The sequence below is a fragment of the Gymnoscopelus microlampas genome (assembly GCF_963454915.1).
Source record: "Gymnoscopelus microlampas genome assembly, chromosome: 5".
NCBI classification, from domain to species: domain Eukaryota; kingdom Metazoa; phylum Chordata; class Actinopteri; order Myctophiformes; family Myctophidae; genus Gymnoscopelus; species Gymnoscopelus microlampas.
The window spans coordinates 10,796,202-10,817,717 of NC_139942.1; the positions used below are offsets into that span (position 1 = coordinate 10,796,202).

The following is a 21,516-nucleotide window of genomic DNA, read 5'->3' on the forward strand; positions in this document are numbered from 1 at the left end:
TCATAGCCACGATGCAGGACAATTTATTAATGAATACCAACGTTTCGACAAAACGTTGGTATTCATTTAATAAATTGGCTCTATGCACAGCAGCCTATTGTGAAGACATTCACAGGTGTTACCAATGATACTAATGAAGGCTCTGTTCCATTCTGGTCAAACAGAGTCAGGGTGCTGATATTGTGCATGTTGGCTCACTGGAAACACTCTGCTACACAAAGTGGCTCTAAAATGTGGGTCCAGGGACCCTCATGGTTCCTTAAGGGGTTTCCAAATGGAACCCTTACGAGTGTGTAACTCTGAGAGTGTACAAATGGAACCAAATGGACCCGCAAGGGTCCATTTGGTTCCATTTGTACACTCTCAGAGTTATGGGGGTCGTGGAAATTGTAAAATCTGGTGTAAAATTTAGTGTGCTACACTAAATGGAACATAGCCTTCATTAGTGTCATTGGTAACACCTGTGAATGTCTTCACAATATGGCTGCTGTGCATAGAGCCTATTATCCTGCATTGTGTTGCTGCGTTCACACAGGCAGATACAAAGGGTAACGGTCTTCCATGCCGACATCTCGCCACTCCGACTAGTGGCTTCCGCGTGCGGTTAGGGTTAGGGTGAGGGTTAGGTATAGGGTTCGTTAACGTCGGAAAGGCGACATGTCGGAAAGCCGCCATGTAACCATACAAAGCATATTTGTCGCTCTGTCGCTTTGTATCTTTTGCAGCAGCTACAAACGGCGGGTGTTGCTTTGTATCCTCCTGTCGCTGGCTTCCATTGAAAATGGAATGTATCTCTGTATCTGCCCGTGTGAACGCAGCATTAGTGTGCGGCCTTTTCTTCACTTTTAGATGTATTTACCAAGGTCAGCAGCACCTTATCAATACTGGTGTGCACCCTTCTCCTGTTTGTTCGAGTCCATATTTATAACATAATGCAATGTGTTTTATCAGTGACCTATGGAGTGGTGCATATCAGATAAGATACCGTATAACTTTATAGGCTCATTTAAATGTTGATGAGGTGGATTGTGTTATGCAAGTAATCTTTTCATTGTAACCTTGTACAGAGTGCACCGGAATGATACAGTACAGTTTTAAAAAGATAATTATAAAAAAAAAAAAAAATTCTGGTGGGGGGAGTGTAGTGACAAAAAAAAGAACATTTTGCAAGAGAACATTCGAGTTGTGAAAGCAAGGACCTTATTCTAGAGTAGTCTGGCATGTCTACCAAATTCATGCAGTTTTAACATAATTCAGCACTGTGTTTTTCAAGTTTAATTTCAATTGTACAATGTGTGGCCCTTCACTCACTTTATCGAAGTCAGTACGGCCCTCTGGAAATAAATGCTGCCCACCCCTGATCTAACACCATTACTAGTACATTTAAAGCTGTCATCAGTGAGTTTCATGTCCTACCTGGGATGATGCAGGAGACCAAACTCCTACCGCTTTTCCAAGACGGAGTTATAGTTATTGTATTAACATCTATTGAAGCAGTATGACAATTTGGTAGAGGTTTGAGTTCTGTCGTTACCTTGCCATGCCACGTTATCTTCAGTAGCTGCTGTTGATTAGAAATTAATATTCCAAAAATAGTCTCCTCATTGACTTACATTGTACAGTGAAACGGCTCTCAAAGTCACTCTTTTAGTACATAAATGGACACAAACAAAGCAGATTCTGATATGTAACATTGCAAAAGCCAAACGAAAACATTGACAATATGTTGATTTTACTATTTGAATTATCAATAAGATGCAGACTGGACCCGCATCTTGTAATGTTATATATTGTCAGAATCTGTTTTGTTTTTGAGCTAAAAGAGAGCCGTTTCACTGTGCAGTGTCAAGTCATTGGGAAGACTATTTTGGATCCATTTCTAATCAACGGAGCAACTATGGGAAATATCTCACCAAAATGTAGAGTTACATCATGGCAAGATAAATACACAACCTAAATCTCTACCAAAGAGGCATAGTGCTTTAACAAAACCTTTTATTATTCCTGCCAAGCCGGAATGGCCGAAGGGGAGTGACGATTATCTTTTCAGTCTTGTGAGTCCATCTGTCCATCTGACCATGAACAGCTCATCTCGGGCATCACTGGACTGATCGGTGTGAATCTTTGCACGCACACTCCCAGTAGATCAAGGAGGAACATCCACCCCAAATTTTGTAAATCGGCCTCGTGGTGGCGCTATAACGGGCCAAATCTTTGTGAACCACACTTTTTGCTACAACTCCTGTCCCAAACTCCTGCAAATCGGTACACTTTATCTCTAACATGTGATCATCTTAGATTTAGATTTTTCATATTCCCCTCCGACTGGCTATGATTGCTTTCCAAAGTTTGCGGGGTGTGCCTTTTTGCCCCAAATTATGAATGCATGGTCTGATGTCCATGAAACGTTACACGCACATTCCCATTAGGCCTCATGGGAATGCGCTATAAAAAGCTAATTCATGTTTTGGCCGATAACTCTTGACCCATAGGTCATACAATTAAAAACGGACCATTTCCATCTGACAAGACTTTCTGCCATTCTGCATTAAAAAAATATATAATTTGCTACTGAACACAGGGTAGGCTCCACAGGGCACACTTTACTAGTTTATTAAAGTTCCATATTATTGCAGCTTTCATTGTTATATTTAGACATTAGACACTTAGCCGATGCTCTTATCCAAGTACAACTGTATAATATAAAACTGTTCATAATAATAATAAAATAATAATAATAATAAACCATTGGTTGATCTTACCTGTTGGTTGCTCAGCAGTCAGCCTGTGTGTTTTTCTGCCAGACTTCAATAAATCACCTGTTTGTCCATCATGCTACACTGTGAACTGTGGAACAGTTGACAGCAGAAATCACAACCCAACACTGTGAGCCATTCCACCATGAGACAGTTTTAGTTCACCTAAACACTGCCCCATGTCTTCACATGGTCTGGGCTGGAGTTCTGGTGTCAGCGTTGTCCGTCTAATGAGGCCTTCTACTGTGCGTCAGGGTGGGAAGTTCAGTCTGCCTGCTACACTGAAGGATCGGGGATCGGTCATTTTTAATGCTGCTTTAAGTCATACTTTAAAGTTTGGACCATTTGGAATAGTTAAGGAGTCGGTCTGTTAAGTTGGAATTACGAATAACGAACCGAACCTGGTGTTGGTTAACAAACCGAACCTGGTGTTGGTTAATGTCTGTACTGTTCCTTTAAGTTATCGTAGTTTTCACATCGACCAAGTTGCGACAAATTGTTAGCTTGTAGATCCGTTTTATTTTTTTGCCACAAGGCGCCGTCGTACTACAGAGTATAAATTTGGGTTTGGGGTTTTACCTGATGCATAAAGTTGAGATGCTTAACATTGGTGTTTTGTCCCTTCCCTTAAAAAGGGATAGTTCACACCCAAAATTACTTTTTTTCTATCAAAGTCTCACCCCATGGAGCCTTGAATTCATGGAGATGTTTTAGTTTTTGTCGCATTCCAAAGCCATGTATAAGTCATCTTTTGGGTGAACTATCCTTTTAAAAGGAACACTTCACCCATTTTCAACCATTCATTAACTGTTCCGCACTAAAGCTCATCATAAGATAGAACCATGTCTGTCTACTCATACTGCGTCTCATTGGTGGGCTGTGGACAGTTCAGAGCTGCCTACCAGTGACATCAGGATTCAAAGCTAATGGAAACTACAGCTTTTCTCTTACTGGAAAGTTAGCATGCTGAAATAAGAACCCATTGTTCTTGCATTAGTAAAAAGAGAAACAGGGTCTCACACCGCTAGCAGCCAGGTAATGGGTGTGAACAAAAGCTGGTTGAAAACACCCCTAACCACTCAATGGTTACAGGAAAATATCAAAAAGAAGATTACATGTCATCTATTGACAAAAGCTGTTCGCTACCAAAGCAAAGTATGGCAGAACATCCGTCGAGAGAAAGCGTTCCTAAGTGCCCAATAATAATAACTATGATAACACTCCACATTCATAATCCATGGAAACCCTCCCTCCACAGCCCGAGGGTCTGCAATCACCATCACACCTTCAAAACGTTTGCTTCGCTCTTATCACAGTTATGAGGCCTTGCGTCAAACTAGTTATGACACTGCATTCCTTTACATGCTGTCATACCCTTCATTAATCTCTCATCAAGTACATCAGTTTTGACTCTTGACTGTATTTTTTCATTAGCATTCTATTAGCATATCTTACATAACACATAGTCTAAGACCTTCTCATCAACATAGAATACCTGTTCACCTTAATGGAAACCACAAGCCTGTCCCTAAGTAACACTGTCCTTTGAAAAGCCAGTAATCTGTATAATAACCATGATCTATAATACATACCCACTCACCTTTGCTAATGCGTGAGGGGGCTATGTTTTTCCAATTACAGTACTTTTTTAATTACATTTTTTGAAAATGTAAAATAAAAATCACACCCTGTGTGAAGAGAGTGGTGCCTTTGATGAGCCCCGTATTGACCCCCGTATTGATGTTGTCATCAATGTTTGTTTATTGGACATACATACATACGGACGGACACACGGACAAAGTCAGATATAGGAGTGGTTGGCACCACTCAAAAATACAGTAGCATGGCTGTTCACTCAACAACATTCTTAGTTTAACAATGACAACTAGAGTTATAAAACAAAATCTGAAGGACTTTGATCAAAAACATGGTTGATGATCACACCGAAAAATGACAATCAAATGTTTGGTATGAAAGAGACAACACAGGAAATAAACTATACTTCAATGACTCTTCAGATCTACTCAGACAATATTCTATCCACCTGATGGACAATAACTAAATAAAAATAGAATATAAATGTATTGTTGTGAATTTACATTTTATTCTGCACCTTTGAACCTGCTCACAACCTGACATGACTCCAGTGAAACTTAACTTGTACAAGGAGTGAAGCAATGCTGACTGACAGCTACAGTAAATGATCTATCACACGCACGTAAAGTAAAACACACCCACAGCAGTGTGACAGCTGTGAGAGATCTTATCGTCTATAAAAACCTCACGTCAACAGGATTTTATCATTAACACAGAAGACATAATAGACAGGTGAGTACGGCATAGATATGATATGGCATAGATATGATTTAATAAACAACACGTAACACAAATGACAGAAAATCCATCATTCTTATATTTATATGAAGTGTTAAAGTATAAGTGTCTGCATTATGTTCCTCAATGTCAATTATGTAAATGTCTATCTATTATGTGACCGAGTCCAGAAGAAAGTGCCTTAAGTTGGGATTGCTGAAATCGCTCAAAAGAGCAAAATAGGGTAGTTTTTGTGTTTTTCTCTTTTTGTTTTATATTGCCCAATATTTAATTTGAGTTTAAACAAGGCTATGTTTCTGTGTGTTTTGGTCGGGGACAGGGAAACTGTATTTATAGTGTTGTTGGCTAATGTCACCTATTGTCTTTGAGTTTCGGTCACACAAACTCCAGTGTCTGTGCTTACAATTTGTCTTACGATCTACTGTAGTATGGGGAATGCAAAAACTGCTGCTACAGCATTAAAAAAAACTAACTTTCAGCTGATGGTAGTATACTAATTGATCGTGAAATAGTGGACACCGATCACAGTGGTCTAACAGTAGACATTGATCACCAAGCACAGTAGAAATGAAAAAGAAACTCAATCCAAAGTTACAAAATTCACATGGGAACATCATTTCACTCACTCTCGTTCACTCGTGCACTATCTATTCTACTGAATCACTGTCTTTGTCTCTATTCCTCTCTGAGCTAAAATCACATTCGACCTTCAGTCTTAAAAATTAAGATTTCAATTATATTCAATAACGATTATATTTTGCATACAATATTATGCATATAATGTATGTAACGTCATAACTAGTCAGTACTGTTATATCCACAAGATGATGCTTGTTCTGAGAGTTTAACTGACTTTGGACAGGTGGAAATCTACTGCAGAGTGATACATTAATTTACCTGGGTTACACCTTCTGATAGTTCTACTTGAATGTTGAATGTTGCATGCTAGAGCACGGATGTACGCTCCAGGTGGTTTGAAAAGACAAGAACAAAGATAAAAGGATTCGACAGTGATGTCTCTGTCATGCAGAAGTGTTAGAGATGTGTGTCAAAGATATGTTTCATAAAATACCTACACCAGACAAACTGACATTGCAGCTGTCTGCTCATGGTGGTGTGCGCTTAAAGAGAGAAATGTGTAAGCTCTAAGAGCTATGTTGTGTCTAGTCCAGTTGGCCTGGCTGCTATATAAAACTAAATGAGCTCTACTGCACTAGAAGTACTGTATGAAATACAATGAGAGGATGTCCTGCACTTGTCATCTGATGCTCCTACAGTATATTAGTTTTCTCAATCACAAGGTTAAAAATCACCAGGAAAACTCTTGGGTCCATATAATACATTATATGTTGTAGTATTTGAATGTATATTTAGCAATTTCAACACCTGTTAGTAGAGACAGGTTTGGTTCGAGAGAGTGGGGGAGTGGTTAGGGTTTAACCACATAATATCAGATTCTAATCTGTACTGTCATAATCTGTATAATGATGAAAAATGACCAGGGCCTGCATGTGTTGCATGTGTGTGATACAATTCAAAATAAAATTTGCTTTAATTTTTATTCAAAATCTACTTTTCTTTCATTTTCATTCTCAGTGTGTAGAAATGGCGTGTGCCAGCAGTCTCCATTCTGAAGAGCAATTCCTGTGTTCTATCTGTCTGGAAGTGTTCACTGATCCAATCACCACTTCATGTGGACACAACTACTGTAAAACTTGTATCACAAAATACTGGGACACTACTGATGTGTGTCAGTGTCCTCTTTGTAAAGAAATCTTCTATAAGCGACCAAAATTATCGGTTAATAAGGTTTTCTCAGAGATGGCTGATCAGTTCAGGAAGTCAGAGCAGCTGAAAAAAAAATCCAGCAAAAACCAAGACCCTGCTGAACAAGATGAAGACTCACATCAAGAACATTCTAAACCAGATGAGGTCTTCTGTGACGTCTGTACTGAGACCAAACTCAAGGCCCTGAAGTCCTGTCCTGAGTGTCGGACCTCCTACTGTGAGACTCACCTGGAACTTCATCAGACAATTACAGCCTTAAAACCTCACAAACTCATCGACCCTGTAAAGAACCTGGAAGACTATATGTGTAAGAAACATGACAAACCACTGGAGCTGTTCTGTGAGACTGACCACATGTGTGTTTGTCAATTCTGCACTGAGTCAGACCACAAGTTACATAAAGTTGTATCTTTGAAAGAGGGATATGAAGGAAAGAAGGCTGAGCTGGGAAAGACAGAGGATGAAGTTCAGCAGATGATCCAGGAGAGACAAGTGAAGATTCAGGAGGCCAAACACTCACTAGATCAAAGCAAGAAAGATGCAGACGAAGAGATAGAAGACAGTGCGCAGGTCTTCACTGCTATGATCAGCTGTATTGAAAGAAGCCAGGCTGAGCTCATTAAAGTCATTGAAAAGAAGCAGAAAACAACAGAGAAAGAGGCTGATGGCTTCATTAAAGAGCTTCAACAGGAAATCACAGAGTTAAAGAAGAGAAGCTCTGAGCTGAAGCAGCTCTCTCACACTGAAGACCACCTTCACCTTCTACAGAACTTCAAATCCATCAACACCCCTCCACCCACCAAGGACTGGACAAAGGTCACTGTCCATCAGTCTTCATATGTGGGGACTGTGAGGACAGCTGTGGCTCAGCTGAAGAAGGTACTTTGTAAGGAGATGGAGAAGCTGTTTGATAATGAGCTGAGGAGGATCCAGCAATATGCAGTGGATGTAACTCTGGACCCTGATAGAGCAAGTACTTCCCTCATCCTGTCTGAGGATGGAAAACAAGTGAGTTATGGAGACATAGATAAGAATCTCCAAGAGATTCCCACCCTCTCTACTCCTCCCTTCCCTCCTCTCCTCTCTTCTCCTTCTCCCTCCTCCTCCTCGTCAGAGAGTTCAGAGACATTCTTTCATAACGTCTTAGGAAAACAAAGCTTCTCAGGGAGGTTTTACTATGAGGTTCAGGTTAAAGATAAAACCGAATGGGTTATAGGATTAGTCAGTGAGTCCTTGGGGGAGGAAGACGATACTACGACCAATGGTTTATGGGCAATAGCGTTAAAAGAGTTAGAAAATGAACATCTGTACATGGCTGTGTCTGATGAAAATCCTATCTTCCTTCCTGAAACAGAAGTACAGAAAGTGGGAGTGTTTGTGGATTATGAGGAGGGTCTGGTCTCCTTTTATGATGTGGAGGCCAGAGTTCATCTCTACTCTTACCCTGGATGCACCTTCACTGACAAACTATATCCATTATTTAATACAGGTGACAATGCTAGTGGTACAAACTCTGCACCTCTGATCATCTCTCCCTAGCATTACTATTCTTGGGCAAACATTCGGTGAATTTTTGGCAAAAGATTTGGAAAAGAATACTAGCGGACTCTGTATAGAGCCCTGGGGGACCCCAGTTATCTATATGTAGTTTAATTGTTAAGACAACAAATGTGTACATGGAGGGGTTAATTTAACTGTCATTTCAAATCAAGACATTTAGCTGTTGTTTCTAACAGATGTATTCTATTGAAACACTAGAAATACATTTACATGTGTGAAGTACAACCAGAGACCGATATGGTAAATTTCTTCTCTATTGAAGCATTTATTTAGATCAACCACTTAAACCCTACTTTATACTAAGGCTATTTGCAAATAGCAGATCTACAAGATTGTGGATCTGCTACTCTTGAAAAATGTAGAGAGATTTATTTTTTTTGTGTAAAATGATATGCCCAAAAGATGAACACCAGAGTTAAAGTGGTTAAAATGTACTTGCGGTCTGTGAGACTGCTATTAATTTCTTGGTACAATTTTAAACTCAACTTAAAATTAAACTTGCACATTCAGTTTTTATGCACAAATAAACTCCCCAAAAACCTTTCTGTTTACCGCTGCCTTATATTGAGAATATTGTATAATTTTATTTTTTATTATTCTTCAGCACTTAAATTGTTCTCTTATTTTAAATTTTACTGAATTCAAAGGTCCTTTCATAATGTGTTTCTGTTGCTTAATGTTTATATAAAGCACATTAAATTGCCTTGTTTGAATGTGCTATACAAATAAACTTGCCTTGCCTTACTTTAATGTAATTACTATAGAATAGTTAATTGAAAATAGGAATGCAAAGATTGTGATGTTAATGATTGGTTCTTTTATGTAGTGCATGTTATCAATGATAGAAGATTGAGATGTGATTGTTTAATATAAATCAATAATTGTAATTATGTGTAAATGCCTGTGAACTGCTTTAATTCTACTAACCTTGTATTGCAAAAATAAACTACAGAATGTAAATGCATAACCTTTATCATCTTATAAACACTTACGACATATGGCCTAACCTTTCTCAGTATATATGTGTTCATTATTCAGTCATCAAACTGATTCAGGGAGAAGAAGGTGGGTAGGGAAAAGACACACTAGCAGAGGTGGAAGAAGTACTCAGATGATATACGGTACTTAATTAGTAGCGATAACACAATGTAAAGTAAAAGGCCTGTATTAAAAAACAAACAAAAAAACGTGTTTTGGCACATCGGCCTTCCTCAGCGTATCGCCAACGTGCCGAAACGCGTCTGTTTCTCTAGATAAATTAAGAATATAACTGAAGAGAGTGCGGATAATCCTTTCATTGCATGTATCCTCAAGAATCTGCACCCAGTTAAACAACAAGAGACTATTCCTCAAGACTCCCCTTGAGTAGAGCACGCATATTATATTACGGTATTATCTGGTAGGAGAGTTGCCCTTACACGTCATTATGAGACATGCTGGCAAGTTAAAAAAAAATGCCTAGAAGACCAACCTGTGCCCAATCTGATGACCTCTTGTGCACTTGCCGATGACACTAAATCCAATTCCAAAACATCAATTCAGTCAATGCTCCCTGTCCCTCCAATATAAGACAGAAGGCCCTACGCTAAAATGCCAGCATGACACACTTGCATTATAGTTGAGAACTTGAACTCTATGAATGTAAAACTAATATACGCATGGGTCAACAAATGTCTCAGTTAAACCAACATTGTTCATGTGGGTAGTGAAGATTATTTAGGTGAAGTTTATAAAGATTGTAGAATAATATTCATTGGTCCCCGTTTTCACTGAACAAGCAGCACATTATGATCTAACCGATAGCACTTTAGGTTTAAGCTTTCTTTGCATTGCACACTTTAGTTGCATATCTTAGATCTAATTAATTCTTTTGCACTATTAATATTTTATTATTATTTTAAGTCACAACACAAAGTTGATAATACAATTCAATTGCTGCGATACATTCTTTTTTATCTTTAGTCTAAAACTGTAAGAAAGTGCCATCAAAATATAAGTTTATTTCAGAAGCCTGTGCAGTACAATACTGTATGGAGAGTAAACACTTGAACCCTAGCATCCCTAATCTGGGGCTCTGATTTTTGAAATTCTGTGAAAATAGCCAATAAGCTCACAACGCATCACATTTTGAGCTTGTACATCAGCTCAGATTTGCCGTAGAAGGAAACAATGGAGTGGGTCTATGAACGTTAATTTGGACAGACATGGAGGTCCGGGTACTTATAGAGCTGGGTTTCGACCCCCATCCCTATGGCTGATCGATGCCAAAATTCGCCAGCCACCTTCAGCTTTTAACCAAATAAATATGTATATTTCAGAATAATGACTGATTATGAGATAAACTGCCTACCAGACAATAGTTGATACATTCCATCTACATTTGAACATTAAAAGGTTTGTTCAGACATTTATGTTTTACTGTAAACAATGTTTGTATGCTGGTAGCTTTAGTATTTTCGTAGCGATTATTTTATCAATTACTTTTTCGATTAATCGAATAGCACTTTTTTTAATATATCTTTTTTATTTTACAAGGACCATAATGTGTTATCCTTTTAGCATAGCTTTTGACTGTACTGCTTTACAGTTAAGACGTGTTATCAATGATCAATGATTAAACATATCTATGAATCGATTAACCACTTAAGCCCTAGTTTATACTTAATCGCACAGCAATCTACAAAATCACAAAGCATTGCACAGCAACACTTTGTGAGCTTGTATATTTAATTTGTTTTGAAACTTTTGACATGCCAAAATTGGGATAGATTGCTAATCGGTTATTTTATAAATATTTTGTATATATAATCTTAAATCTATTAGTTGAATTAAGCTACAGTCAGACGTTTCCCACCCTGTCGTGTGGTCAGATAAAGTGTAAGTTGTAACATCATTGTGTGGGAGGTGTGTCTTGTAGCTCCCAGAATGATGACACAGGTTCCAGGTCAGTTTTCAGTGAGAGCTCTCTGGTGTTGAGACCAGCACACACTGGAGCTCTCTGATTCAGCAGCAGTCCAGCAGAAAAACACACTGACTGAAACAATACACATCAACATCTACCAAAACACATGTACTGACTTAACACATCAACGTCAACATCTCCTGATCATTACTAACACTACCTGGTCTAGACTACATCATTTGGTCTAGACTACAGTATATGTACCTGTTACGATCTGGTCTAGATCAGTGGTTCTCAACCTTTTCAGTCCGCGACCCCCCAAAACAAATCATATTTGAACTGGGGACCCCCAACGTGATAAGCACTTGGAATTGAGGCATTACATTTTGTTTGACTCAGTTCCACAGACAAATATTGTGAAAGTAGCAGATCTACAAGCTCACAACACGAGCTTGTAGATCTGCTATTTTCACAATTTTTGCCTCTTTCTTATATTATTTGGCAATTTGGCCAATGTTTGACCAGTTTTTATTGTATAGTTTGTTGAAAACCTTTGTCTCATTTCTCTTTTCTTCTTTGAACCTGCTCACAGCTTAATGAGTGCAGCAAAGGGTTAACCTTTACAAGGTGTGATGAAATGTCATCTGGGGACCCGCCCAAAATCATGTGAGGACCCCCCCTGGGGGTCCTGACCCACAGGTTGAGAACCACTGGTCTAGATAATGTGAATAACTTGACTATGTGTGCCTGTTAGGATCTCATCTAGACAGTTTACCTGCAACAATCGGGACCAACATGACCGTACTGTTCTTGTCTAGCCTATTTAGACCCGTTTAACCTCTACGTCCTTATACCTTTAAATCCAGAACAGCATCTGTGTAATTTCAGATGTTGCTATATATACACATATAGCAACATTATTTGTATAAAAACATTTTAAATGTGAGTTTTTTCCAGAAAACTGTTCGGACTTGTAGGGCGTTTTTAGAATCGGCCTCATGTCTAAATGGGCTACACTATGTACCTGTTACAATCTGGTCTAGACTATGTGTACCTGATATGATCTCGTCTAGACAATGCACCTGCTACAATCGGGACCAACTTGACTGTACTGTGTTGGTTTTCTCTATATGTACCCGTTATGACCAGGTCTAAATGATCTGGTCAAGACTATGTGGTTTAGACTATGTGTACCCGTTATGATCAGGTTTAGACTACAGTATGTGTACCCGTTATGATCAGGTTTAGACTCTAGTATATGTACCTGTCTGATATGATCAGGTTTAGACTTTATGTACCTGTTATGATCGGGTCCTACTTAGACTACTGTATGTGTACCTGTTATGATCGGGTCCTACTTAGACTACTGTATGTGTACCTGTTATGATCGGTCCTATTTAGACTACTGTATGTGTACCTGTTATGATCGGGTCCTACTTAGACTACTGTATGTGTACCTGTTATGATCGGGTCCTACTTGGCTGTACTTGTACTCTGCGTTGGTTTTCTCTTTCTGGAAGTACTGGTTCAGACGGGCCTTGGCGTTCTCAAGGGTCCAGTTTCCATGGAGACCAGCGTTCAGGTCCACCTCCTCCGACTCCAGGGTCTAATGGAGAGACAGGAAGTGACATAACATAATACCTTTAGACAACAGTCCAACTTAAAGGCAATAGTTATTGTCATTGGTGACAATAACTATTGCCACAATAGTTATTGCTTACAAAGCCTAAAAAGTGTGATGTTTACTTATATGTTCCTATGTTCAATGCCACAAAGAAATCTTTCATCAATGGTATTTGTAGGACAATTAATCATACATTAAAATGCTGTGATCATGACAGCCCTGTCGGTGACGGATCTCATCACTCAACTTCTCTCCTCAAACGCTGTCTTTACAGCGTAATCATGAAAGCTGGGATGTGCGCACGTTTGAGGAAGAGAGAGATACGCTCCAAACGTCACCACACTGCTAACCGATTAAATACTGTTTTAGGGAGCATGATCCATTGTGCAGTCTCTATATTTCTATTTCAGGCAAGACGTCCACACGGACATGAGCTGGTGAAACGGTATGCCGACGGTAGCAGACCCTCGCAGCTACGCAGACGTGGCATGAATAATGTGGCCTTAAATCGTGAAAAGAGTTTGTGGTACAGCAGCACTGTTTTGAGAAAATCAGCTGACCAGAATCCCTGCACGCTGTTTTGAATGCTCCCAAAGTTGTGAATTTACTTGAGAATCAACGTTTCAAACTTTCAACAGAAGGTGACGAAACCTTCAGGACAGGTCTAAACATTTGTACCTTAAATCAATTCACAACTTTGCATTTCAAAACAGTGTGTGGATTTTCTTTCTTTTTTCGTTGTTTAATGGGATTTAAAACCTTCTGCGCTGTGAGATAAAGCCTTCTCAAACCAACAGACGCAGGGTTGAGCTAGTAGGACTTAAAGGGATATTTCACTATGAAACACTACTGGGGTAATGCTCACATCTATGGCTTGTGTGTGTGTGTGCGTGCGTGCGTGCGTGCGTGCGTGCGTGCGTGCGTGCGTGCGTGCGTCCATACAGTTCTTAACCCATTGAGACCTGAAGCCGGTTCAGTGACCATGAAATCACTGGAAAGAATACTGTTGCAACATCTTGTGAGTATAACTAAAGACAAATTTGACCCCTGTCAGTTTGCTTATAAGAAAGGTTGCGGTACAGAGGATGCGGTTGTCACACTGGTCCACTTCATTACAAAACACCTAGATAAGTCTAATAAGAATCATGCAAGGGTGCTGTTCTTAGACTTCTCTTCAGCCTTCAATACAATACAGTCTGATATTCTGGTGTCAAAGATGGTACAGTTGGAACTGAATCCATACTTAATTCACTGGTATGCTTCCTTCCTTACTAACAGAGTACAGAGGGTGAAAGTGAACAAAACCCTCTCCTCAGCATTAACCACTAATGTTGGTGCTCCCCAGGGTTGTGTAAGCTCAGCTGTATTGTTCACCCTTTATACTGACAGCTGTAGTACTGAGAAATGTCTGTCTGAATGTCGCACTGACAAGCCAGACCAATACATTCTAAAGTACTCTGATGATACAGTTTTGATTTCTCTTTTGGATAGTTCCAGTGATCCTGGACTGCACTAACACAGAGTAAATAAGGTGGTGGAATGGAGTGATAACAACGCTCTTATCATTAACACAAAAAAGACAGAAGAGATTGTTTTTGGTGCCCCACTAGAGATACACAGATCCCCTATTACTATTCATAGTGAACAGATCAACCAGGTATGTTCGTATACATACCTAGGAGTAGTAATAGACCACCTTTTGTCATGGAAAGACCAGATTGAATCAGTGGGTAAGAAGACAAAACAAAGAGTCTATTTCCTTCGCCGTCTGAGATCTTTTGGTGCTAGTAGACAGATTCTTCTTTTGTTTTTCACTTCTGTTATTATGAGTGTCCTGCAGTACTGTAGTACCACCTGGTATGGATGTCTGTCTGTAGCTTTAAAGTCACAACTGCTGCAACAAGTGAACATTTGTTCAAAGATTGTTGGACAACCACTTCAGAGGCTCTATACATCTACGTATGATAACAGTATGATAAGGTTGGCAAGGAATATCACTTCAAACACTAGCCATGCTTTGTATGGAGAATATAGGTTGCTGCCTTCAGGAAGGAGATACAGTGTTCCTACATACAATAAGGTCAAACTGAAGAGGTCCTTTGTCCATCAGACGACATTGAGGCTTAATCAGGAGTTATAAGCCAGGGGTAGGCTGAGTGGTGGACATTGCTCTTGTCTTTGCATGTCTTTATGTATGTATTTGTATTTTGTTGTTTTCTTGTGTCATGTCAAATGTGTGTACTGTTATATGTTGCATACATGGCTGTTTCTGGGTCGCAAGACAAATTTCAGTGCAAACTGACAATAAAGTATTATCGTATTATCGTATCGTATCGTACATGTCTCCTAAATCCCAACAGTATTCTAAAAAACGTATGTTTCTACTTTCTATATCAGTGGTGCTCAATCCTTTTCATGTCAAGGACCCCCACAATTATATGTATTTGGCCGCAGACCCCCATCAAAATATTTTGTTCCAGGGACCCCCCAGAAGCAAAGATTTGAGTTAAAAATGTTTGCTTTAAAAATTTATATATATTCAAATATTTGCACACATTTTCACGATTTTTCAAAAATAGCAGATCTACAAGCTCGTAGCGCGGTACTCGGTGCCGCGCTATGAGCTTGTATATCTGCTATTTTTGAATAGCCCAAAGTGTAAAATAATGCTTTTTAGCTAAAATCTAAACATGATACAGTTCCAGGTCTTAATGGGTTAAGTTGCTTGCTTTACTCAATATTTAGATAGTTGATATTCATCTGATCAGATATCAAACTCTGAACCACAATAAACATTAGAGCAGTTAACACAACAAAATAATATTCATATTAATTCATATATCGTTGCTGTCGGAACATTGTATGTCCAAAACCTGTTGTTCAGGAAATCAAAACTTTAAAAAAATATTGTTTTGAATAGTGAAAACAGAAGAGCTTGCAGATTGTCTATTTTTGCTACTTGTGTATGACGAAGAGGGGCCTTTTATTTACACACAAAAACAGCATAAAAAGTTGAAATATGGATATACAAGGTTTCTGCCTGACGGCAACGTTATGTGAGCAGGACAGTGGTCTTACCGCCTGCGCCTCCTGTTCGTCTCTCCTGGAGTAATACTCCTTCAGGTTGGCTCCTCTCTCCCACTGACCCCCACCTCCTCCTCCTCCTCCACCACCACCTCCTCCACCTCCTCCTCCTACTCCTGAGTACCCCAAACCGGTTACCCCTGGTATTGGGACTGATGCCGCTGAAACACAGCCATCAATAATAACAGTCAATACTCAATCTGTAAATCAATTCAAAAACATGTATTAGCATTCTTACTGTCTGTCTCTCCTACACTGTCTCCCTCTCAGCTGTCCCTACTGTCTGTCTCTCCTACACTGTCTCCCTCTCAGCTGTCCTACTGTCTGTCTCTCCTACACTGTCTCCCTCTCGGCTGTCCTACAGTCTGTCTCTGCTACACTGTAGCAGAGAGAGTCTGTCTCTCCTCACCGTCTTCCACTCAGCTTTCCTACCGTTTGTCTCTCCAACGCTGTCTCCCTTGGAGCCATCCTGTCTGTCTCTCCTACACTGTCTCCCTCTCAGCTATCCTACCGTCTCTCTGAATAAAGTATAATTTTAAAGTAGTAGTTTGTCAAAAAAAAAAGTGTTTTACTCCAGAAGTAATCTTGATTGATTGATTGAAACCTTTATTTATTCTCGAAAAGAGCATTGAGGTTCACCCTCATTTGCAACGCTGTCGAGATTACAGAACAAGATTAAGATTACACGCACAAGAGAAATCAACAGTACATTCTACAATTCACCAATACAACATATTAAAAAAAGCACAGAAACAACAAGATAAGACCTAAAAGAAAAAGTGTAAATTAAAAACCATCACATATTGAGGTAGGTAGATTTAAGAGTAAGTTATTCAATTGTCCATAGGAAATTGAAATTGGGGTGTTAATTTGTAGCTCGAGTATTCCATGAAATAGGAGCATCAAAGCAGAAAGACGTTTTCCCAAGTTCAGACTGCACAGATGGAGCCTCGAGAGTAAGCTTTTTTTCCAATCTAACAACAGTTAAATGTATCTTCCCATCAATAGCCTTAAAAATAAACTGGTACCAGTGTCTAGTTCTGCTCTCGGAGAGGGAAGACCAACCTACTCTGTCGTAGAGGATACAATGGTGAGTGCTGTAGCTTTCTCCAGTGATAAATCTAAGTGCTGAGTGAAAGACTGGGTCCAGGGGTAAAAGAGTAGTAGGGGCAGCACTTCTATATATTACATCCCTCTAGTCCAAAACGGACATAAAAACTGCTACGACAATCCTTTTTCTACGGATCATCTGTAGATTCTCCTTGTATTCGAGCTATCACTGGGTGAGCAAATGAAAGCGAAATAGTGTTTTATGGTCTTCTCCTACCTTCTGTTTTCACAACCATGTGTGGAGGCAGAGGTCCGCTGGCAGGCAGACTGCCAAAGCTTCCGTTATCACCTCCTCCTCCTCCTCCTCCTCCTCCTTCTGCTGCTACACCTCCTGCCATTCCACCTCCCCCTGCAGGAGCCTCAAAGCTCTCTGAGCTGCTCGCCTGGGGACAGAGAGGGGCAAGGAAAGAGGATCATCATCATTTAGTGTCCAGTCATTTTCACCTCCTGGACACACACACACGAGTTTGCATTACCATACTTGTGAGGACATAAACATTTGGGAACAGCTGAAAATAGCCCCAAAAAAGCAGACCTAAAATTAGTTATGGGTGCTATTTTGTATTTATGGATGCTATTTTGTGCTATTTTGTATTTATGGGTGCTATTTGTCAGTGTGCGAAGAACTGGTGAAAACTCAAACCTCTGAATGTCTAATCTTAAAGGCGAATTAAGACATCACCGAAATAACTATATTCTATATTTGAAAATAGCAAGCTAATAAGGTAAACATTATACAGTTAATGACTATTGAGTAAAACTCATTGTATGGGCATTGTATATTGTCGCTGACAGGCAGAAATCCTCAATTTCTCAACGTTTTGATTTTTTTTAAATACATCAGTGCTATTGAACACTCTTTACGTCTGTGTGTGGGTTTTACAAATATTGAACCAACGAAAAGTATTAAAAAGTGCTTCTGACTAAACCTCCTAAATCCATTGGATCCTCAAAACTGTCTGTCAAACCAACTCCAACTTTTAGGTTTTTCCGTCACTGATTAGAATGACGAAGTCAGACAGAAAAAGAAACATCCACATTAATGGTAAAAAAAAAACTCCTATGTCCACTTGAGCTTTATTTGGATAAAGTGATAATATAAGGCCACATTCAAGTATCTGACAATGTATAAAGTAAACTTTGATGAGGCAGTATTGTGTTGTTCTAAAAACATGTGGTTTTTTTTTTGCATTTCCTGAAAAGTTAATATTTTGGTATATATGGTATATATATATATAATATGCTGGTTTCTGCCCGACAGCAGAGATATAAAAACGTTACTGACCCCGATTGCTGGAACCTCAGCAGCGTTCATCTCTCCGACGCGGACCAGGTAGTTGACAAAGTCCCGGGCAGCGTTGGACTGAGCATCTTTCTTGTTGGTGGAGTTCCCCATGCCGGTGTAGTTAAAACCCTCCACACGCGCCTGAACAACACAACAACAAGGTGTCATTTAATACCCACACACCTGAAAACACAAGGAGGGCCTGGAACGTACAGTACATTATATAGGGCTGTGCTCAAATATCGATATACGGCAATATATCATATCGTACTCATTGCCGAGACGCATATCACTACAGAGGCTACTATCGATATGGCAGAAAATATCACCTATGGTGTGTGTGTGTGTGTGTGTGTGTGTGTGTGTGTGTGTGTGTGTGTGTGTGTGTGTGTGTGTGTGTGTCAGAGAGACTTGATTGCCGTTTGTGATCAATAACAATACCCACAGTAGTTTGAAGTTCCAATTTAGTATAATTGTAGCTGGTGGTGGGGACAAATGTTTACCATCTATAAACCTGAAGGGGCTCCAGAGCAGTGTTAATTTTGTCGACTTAAGACTAAGACTAAACAATTTCAGAAGACTAAAATGGGACTACGACTAAATGGTGTGTTATTCAAAGGACTAAGACTAAGACTAAATCAGAATTTGCTGCACTGTAATTGTTTTTGACTAAGACTAAAAGACTAAGGTTTTGATATTTAGTCGACCAAGACTAAGACTAAGGCTAAACAATTTCAGAAGACTAAAATGGGACTAAGACTAAATGGTGTGTTATTCAAAAGACTAAATCAAAATTTACTGTCAAAATTAACACTGCTCCAGAGGGGAACATCTCATTGGCCATTTGAAAATAGATGATCTACTAACTTTTAGATCTGCTACTTTCAAAATTTCTTGGAAGAAATGTGAAACTTCGTATATATTCTTGAAACACATATCTTGTATGAGGGTCCCTGGCACAATTTATTTTCAAATGGGGGTCCGTGGCCAAATATATACTGTATCTATTTGTGGGTCTTTGACATGAAAATGTTAGCTATAAACGACAAGACTTGTCTCTTTTCCCTCACTGTTCCAGAAAATGTTCCAGAGAATCAAAAGGTCTTACCTCACACATAAACTTCTGTCGGTTTTTATTTCCTGCTGCTCTGATGTCATAGCTGGGCGTCAGCTTCTTCTTCCCCAGCCACGCGTACAGGAAGTTCTTGATGTCGGCCATGTTGGCGCCGCCGTGGGTCTACAGCTCTGTTGACCTGCAGCCTGCGGGGGTCAACGGGGAATGATGTCAGAAATGTACCAACACACAGTGTGACGTCGCTATGATGAGTTCAGCTGATTTGCTGCTCAACTGTCCGTCCGCACGCACGCACACGCACACACACCTTTCAACCTGGTATCCCTATTTTGGCCATGTCATATAGATGGCATTTTCCAACATGTTAAATTCTTGCACAGGCTGTAAATAAACAAACAAAAATGATTTAACCAGGGGTCTTTAACAGGGGGTCCGGGACCCCTAAAGGGTCCTCAGAGTTACTACAGAGGGCCCTGGGTTTGATTCCTGGTCCCAGCCACGTGTCAAGGTGTCCCTGAGCAAGGCAAGTCCTAACTGCCCCCCCCCCCCTCCAAGCTGGAAAACTGAATTAATCCTGCAGTATCAAAAAGGTGTAACTTATTATTTATTATCTATCCATCTAACAACCCATAGTCACTTTGAATAAATAACATTATTCAATGCTTCAAAGCTAGTCTCACGTCTAACAGACACTGATGAGACAATCAGCTAAATATGGAGAGCTAGCTTTAAAAGACGCTTTTTAGAGTTGGAAGTATGGAAGGCTTTATATTTTTTAATCTCCCCTGGACGATGAGGCTATATCCGATCATCAGAGTGCAATACACCTCCCAACCATTAGAGTCACATGGTTGAAAGCAATGGAGAAAATTTGGAGAAAATGGCCGGCGATCGGATTAAAATGCTTTTTATTAAACAATACGGGAGATACGGGTACTTATCGCGGTCCGGGTCGCCTTGCAACATCCGTAGCTCGGGGGTAAGCACTTTATATTTGAAATCTGAACGTTTATGTACATGTGAGAGTTGCAATGTAAAAAAAATAGAACACCGCGATAAACCGGGGGGACATGGCACCATGACGCTTGTATACAAGCGTAATGTGAACCATGGCTAGGATCAAGATAGCTCCATAAAGAACCTCTCACTCCGCTATACAGCTCCGAGATGAGGTTCTATGTCGTTCTCATCCAGGATCGGTCGAACGTCCGCCAAGCTCCGCTGTTTACCCTTTTGTATACATCGTATTCCAAAACTAATGGTAGATTCCAAACTGCACGGATGTTTAAGGTTTGGTCCGCAGCATAATATTTTAGGTCCTGAGCGAAACTACCCGTTTAAATCGCTTATTTAGTCAGCCTGTGGCCAAGTTTCCCATTCAACCCGGAAAAAACCCCTACGTCCGCTGCCAGTACTGCTCCCGGTTTGGCTACAATGGGAAACATGGCCACAGGCTGACTAAATAAGCGATTTAAACGGGTAGTTTCGCTCAGGACCTAAAATATTATGCTCCGGACCAATCCTTAAACATGCGTGCGGTTTGGAATCTACCATTAGTTTTGGAATACGATGTATACAAAAGGGTAAACAGCGGAGCTTGGCGGACGTTCGACCGATCCTGGATGAGAACGACATAGAACCTCATCTCGGAGCTGTATAGCGGAGTGAGAGGTTCTTTATGGAGCTAGGATCAAGCTAGCTCCATAAAGAACCTCTCGAGTGAGAGGTTCTTTATGGAGCTAGGATCAAGCTAGCTCCATAAAGAACCTCTCGAGTGAGAGGTTCTTTATGGAGCTAGGATCAAGCCTATCATGGATGCATTTTATAGATTTTTACGTTTTCATAGATATGCACATGTCAAAATCGCGATGATAGTCCTGAATTTGATCCCAGGCTAGAGCTGCAGTAAGAGGAGGTCAGGTCAGGTCACACATGATGCAGGACTCACTAACACACATGATGGACTGGAAATGCTAGCTGACGCGTATTAACATACAC

At 39.9% G+C, this 21,516-nt stretch overlaps 2 protein-coding genes across 3 annotated transcripts in view; one reads left to right on the forward strand and one right to left on the reverse strand.

Annotated features, from left to right (window-relative positions):
• dhx9 (DEAH (Asp-Glu-Ala-His) box helicase 9) overlaps positions 1–21,516 on the reverse strand; it is a 48,741-nt gene that overhangs the window by 26,879 nt on the left and 346 nt on the right. The window contains exons 2-6 of one of the 2 annotated variants that reach the window (XM_084056521.1): positions 19,552–19,703; positions 18,444–18,584; positions 17,376–17,541; positions 16,043–16,209; positions 12,798–12,946 (exon numbers count right to left, since the gene is read on the reverse strand). In XM_084056521.1, the coding sequence (XP_083912647.1) occupies positions 12,798–12,946; positions 16,043–16,209; positions 17,376–17,541; positions 18,444–18,584; positions 19,552–19,662 (734 nt within the window). In that variant the 5' untranslated portion in view covers positions 19,663–19,703. Of the gene's footprint in view, positions 1–2,762; positions 2,848–12,797; positions 12,947–16,042; positions 16,210–17,375; positions 17,542–18,443; positions 18,585–19,551; positions 19,704–21,516 lie in introns of those variants that run through there. The other variant, XM_084056522.1, reaches the window with a different exon arrangement.
• LOC311044755 (zinc finger protein RFP-like) lies at positions 5,833–9,664 on the forward strand. Its single transcript, XM_084056528.1, has one exon. It carries the CDS (start codon positions 6,585–6,587, stop codon positions 8,415–8,417), a length of 1,833 nt encoding a protein of 610 aa, XP_083912654.1. The 5' UTR covers positions 5,833–6,584; the 3' UTR covers positions 8,418–9,664.

Coding starts and splice junctions, on each gene's coding strand:
- LOC311044755 (XM_084056528.1), top strand. CDS start 6,585: ATGACCAGGGCCTGCATGTGTTGCATGTGTGTGATACAATTCAAAATA.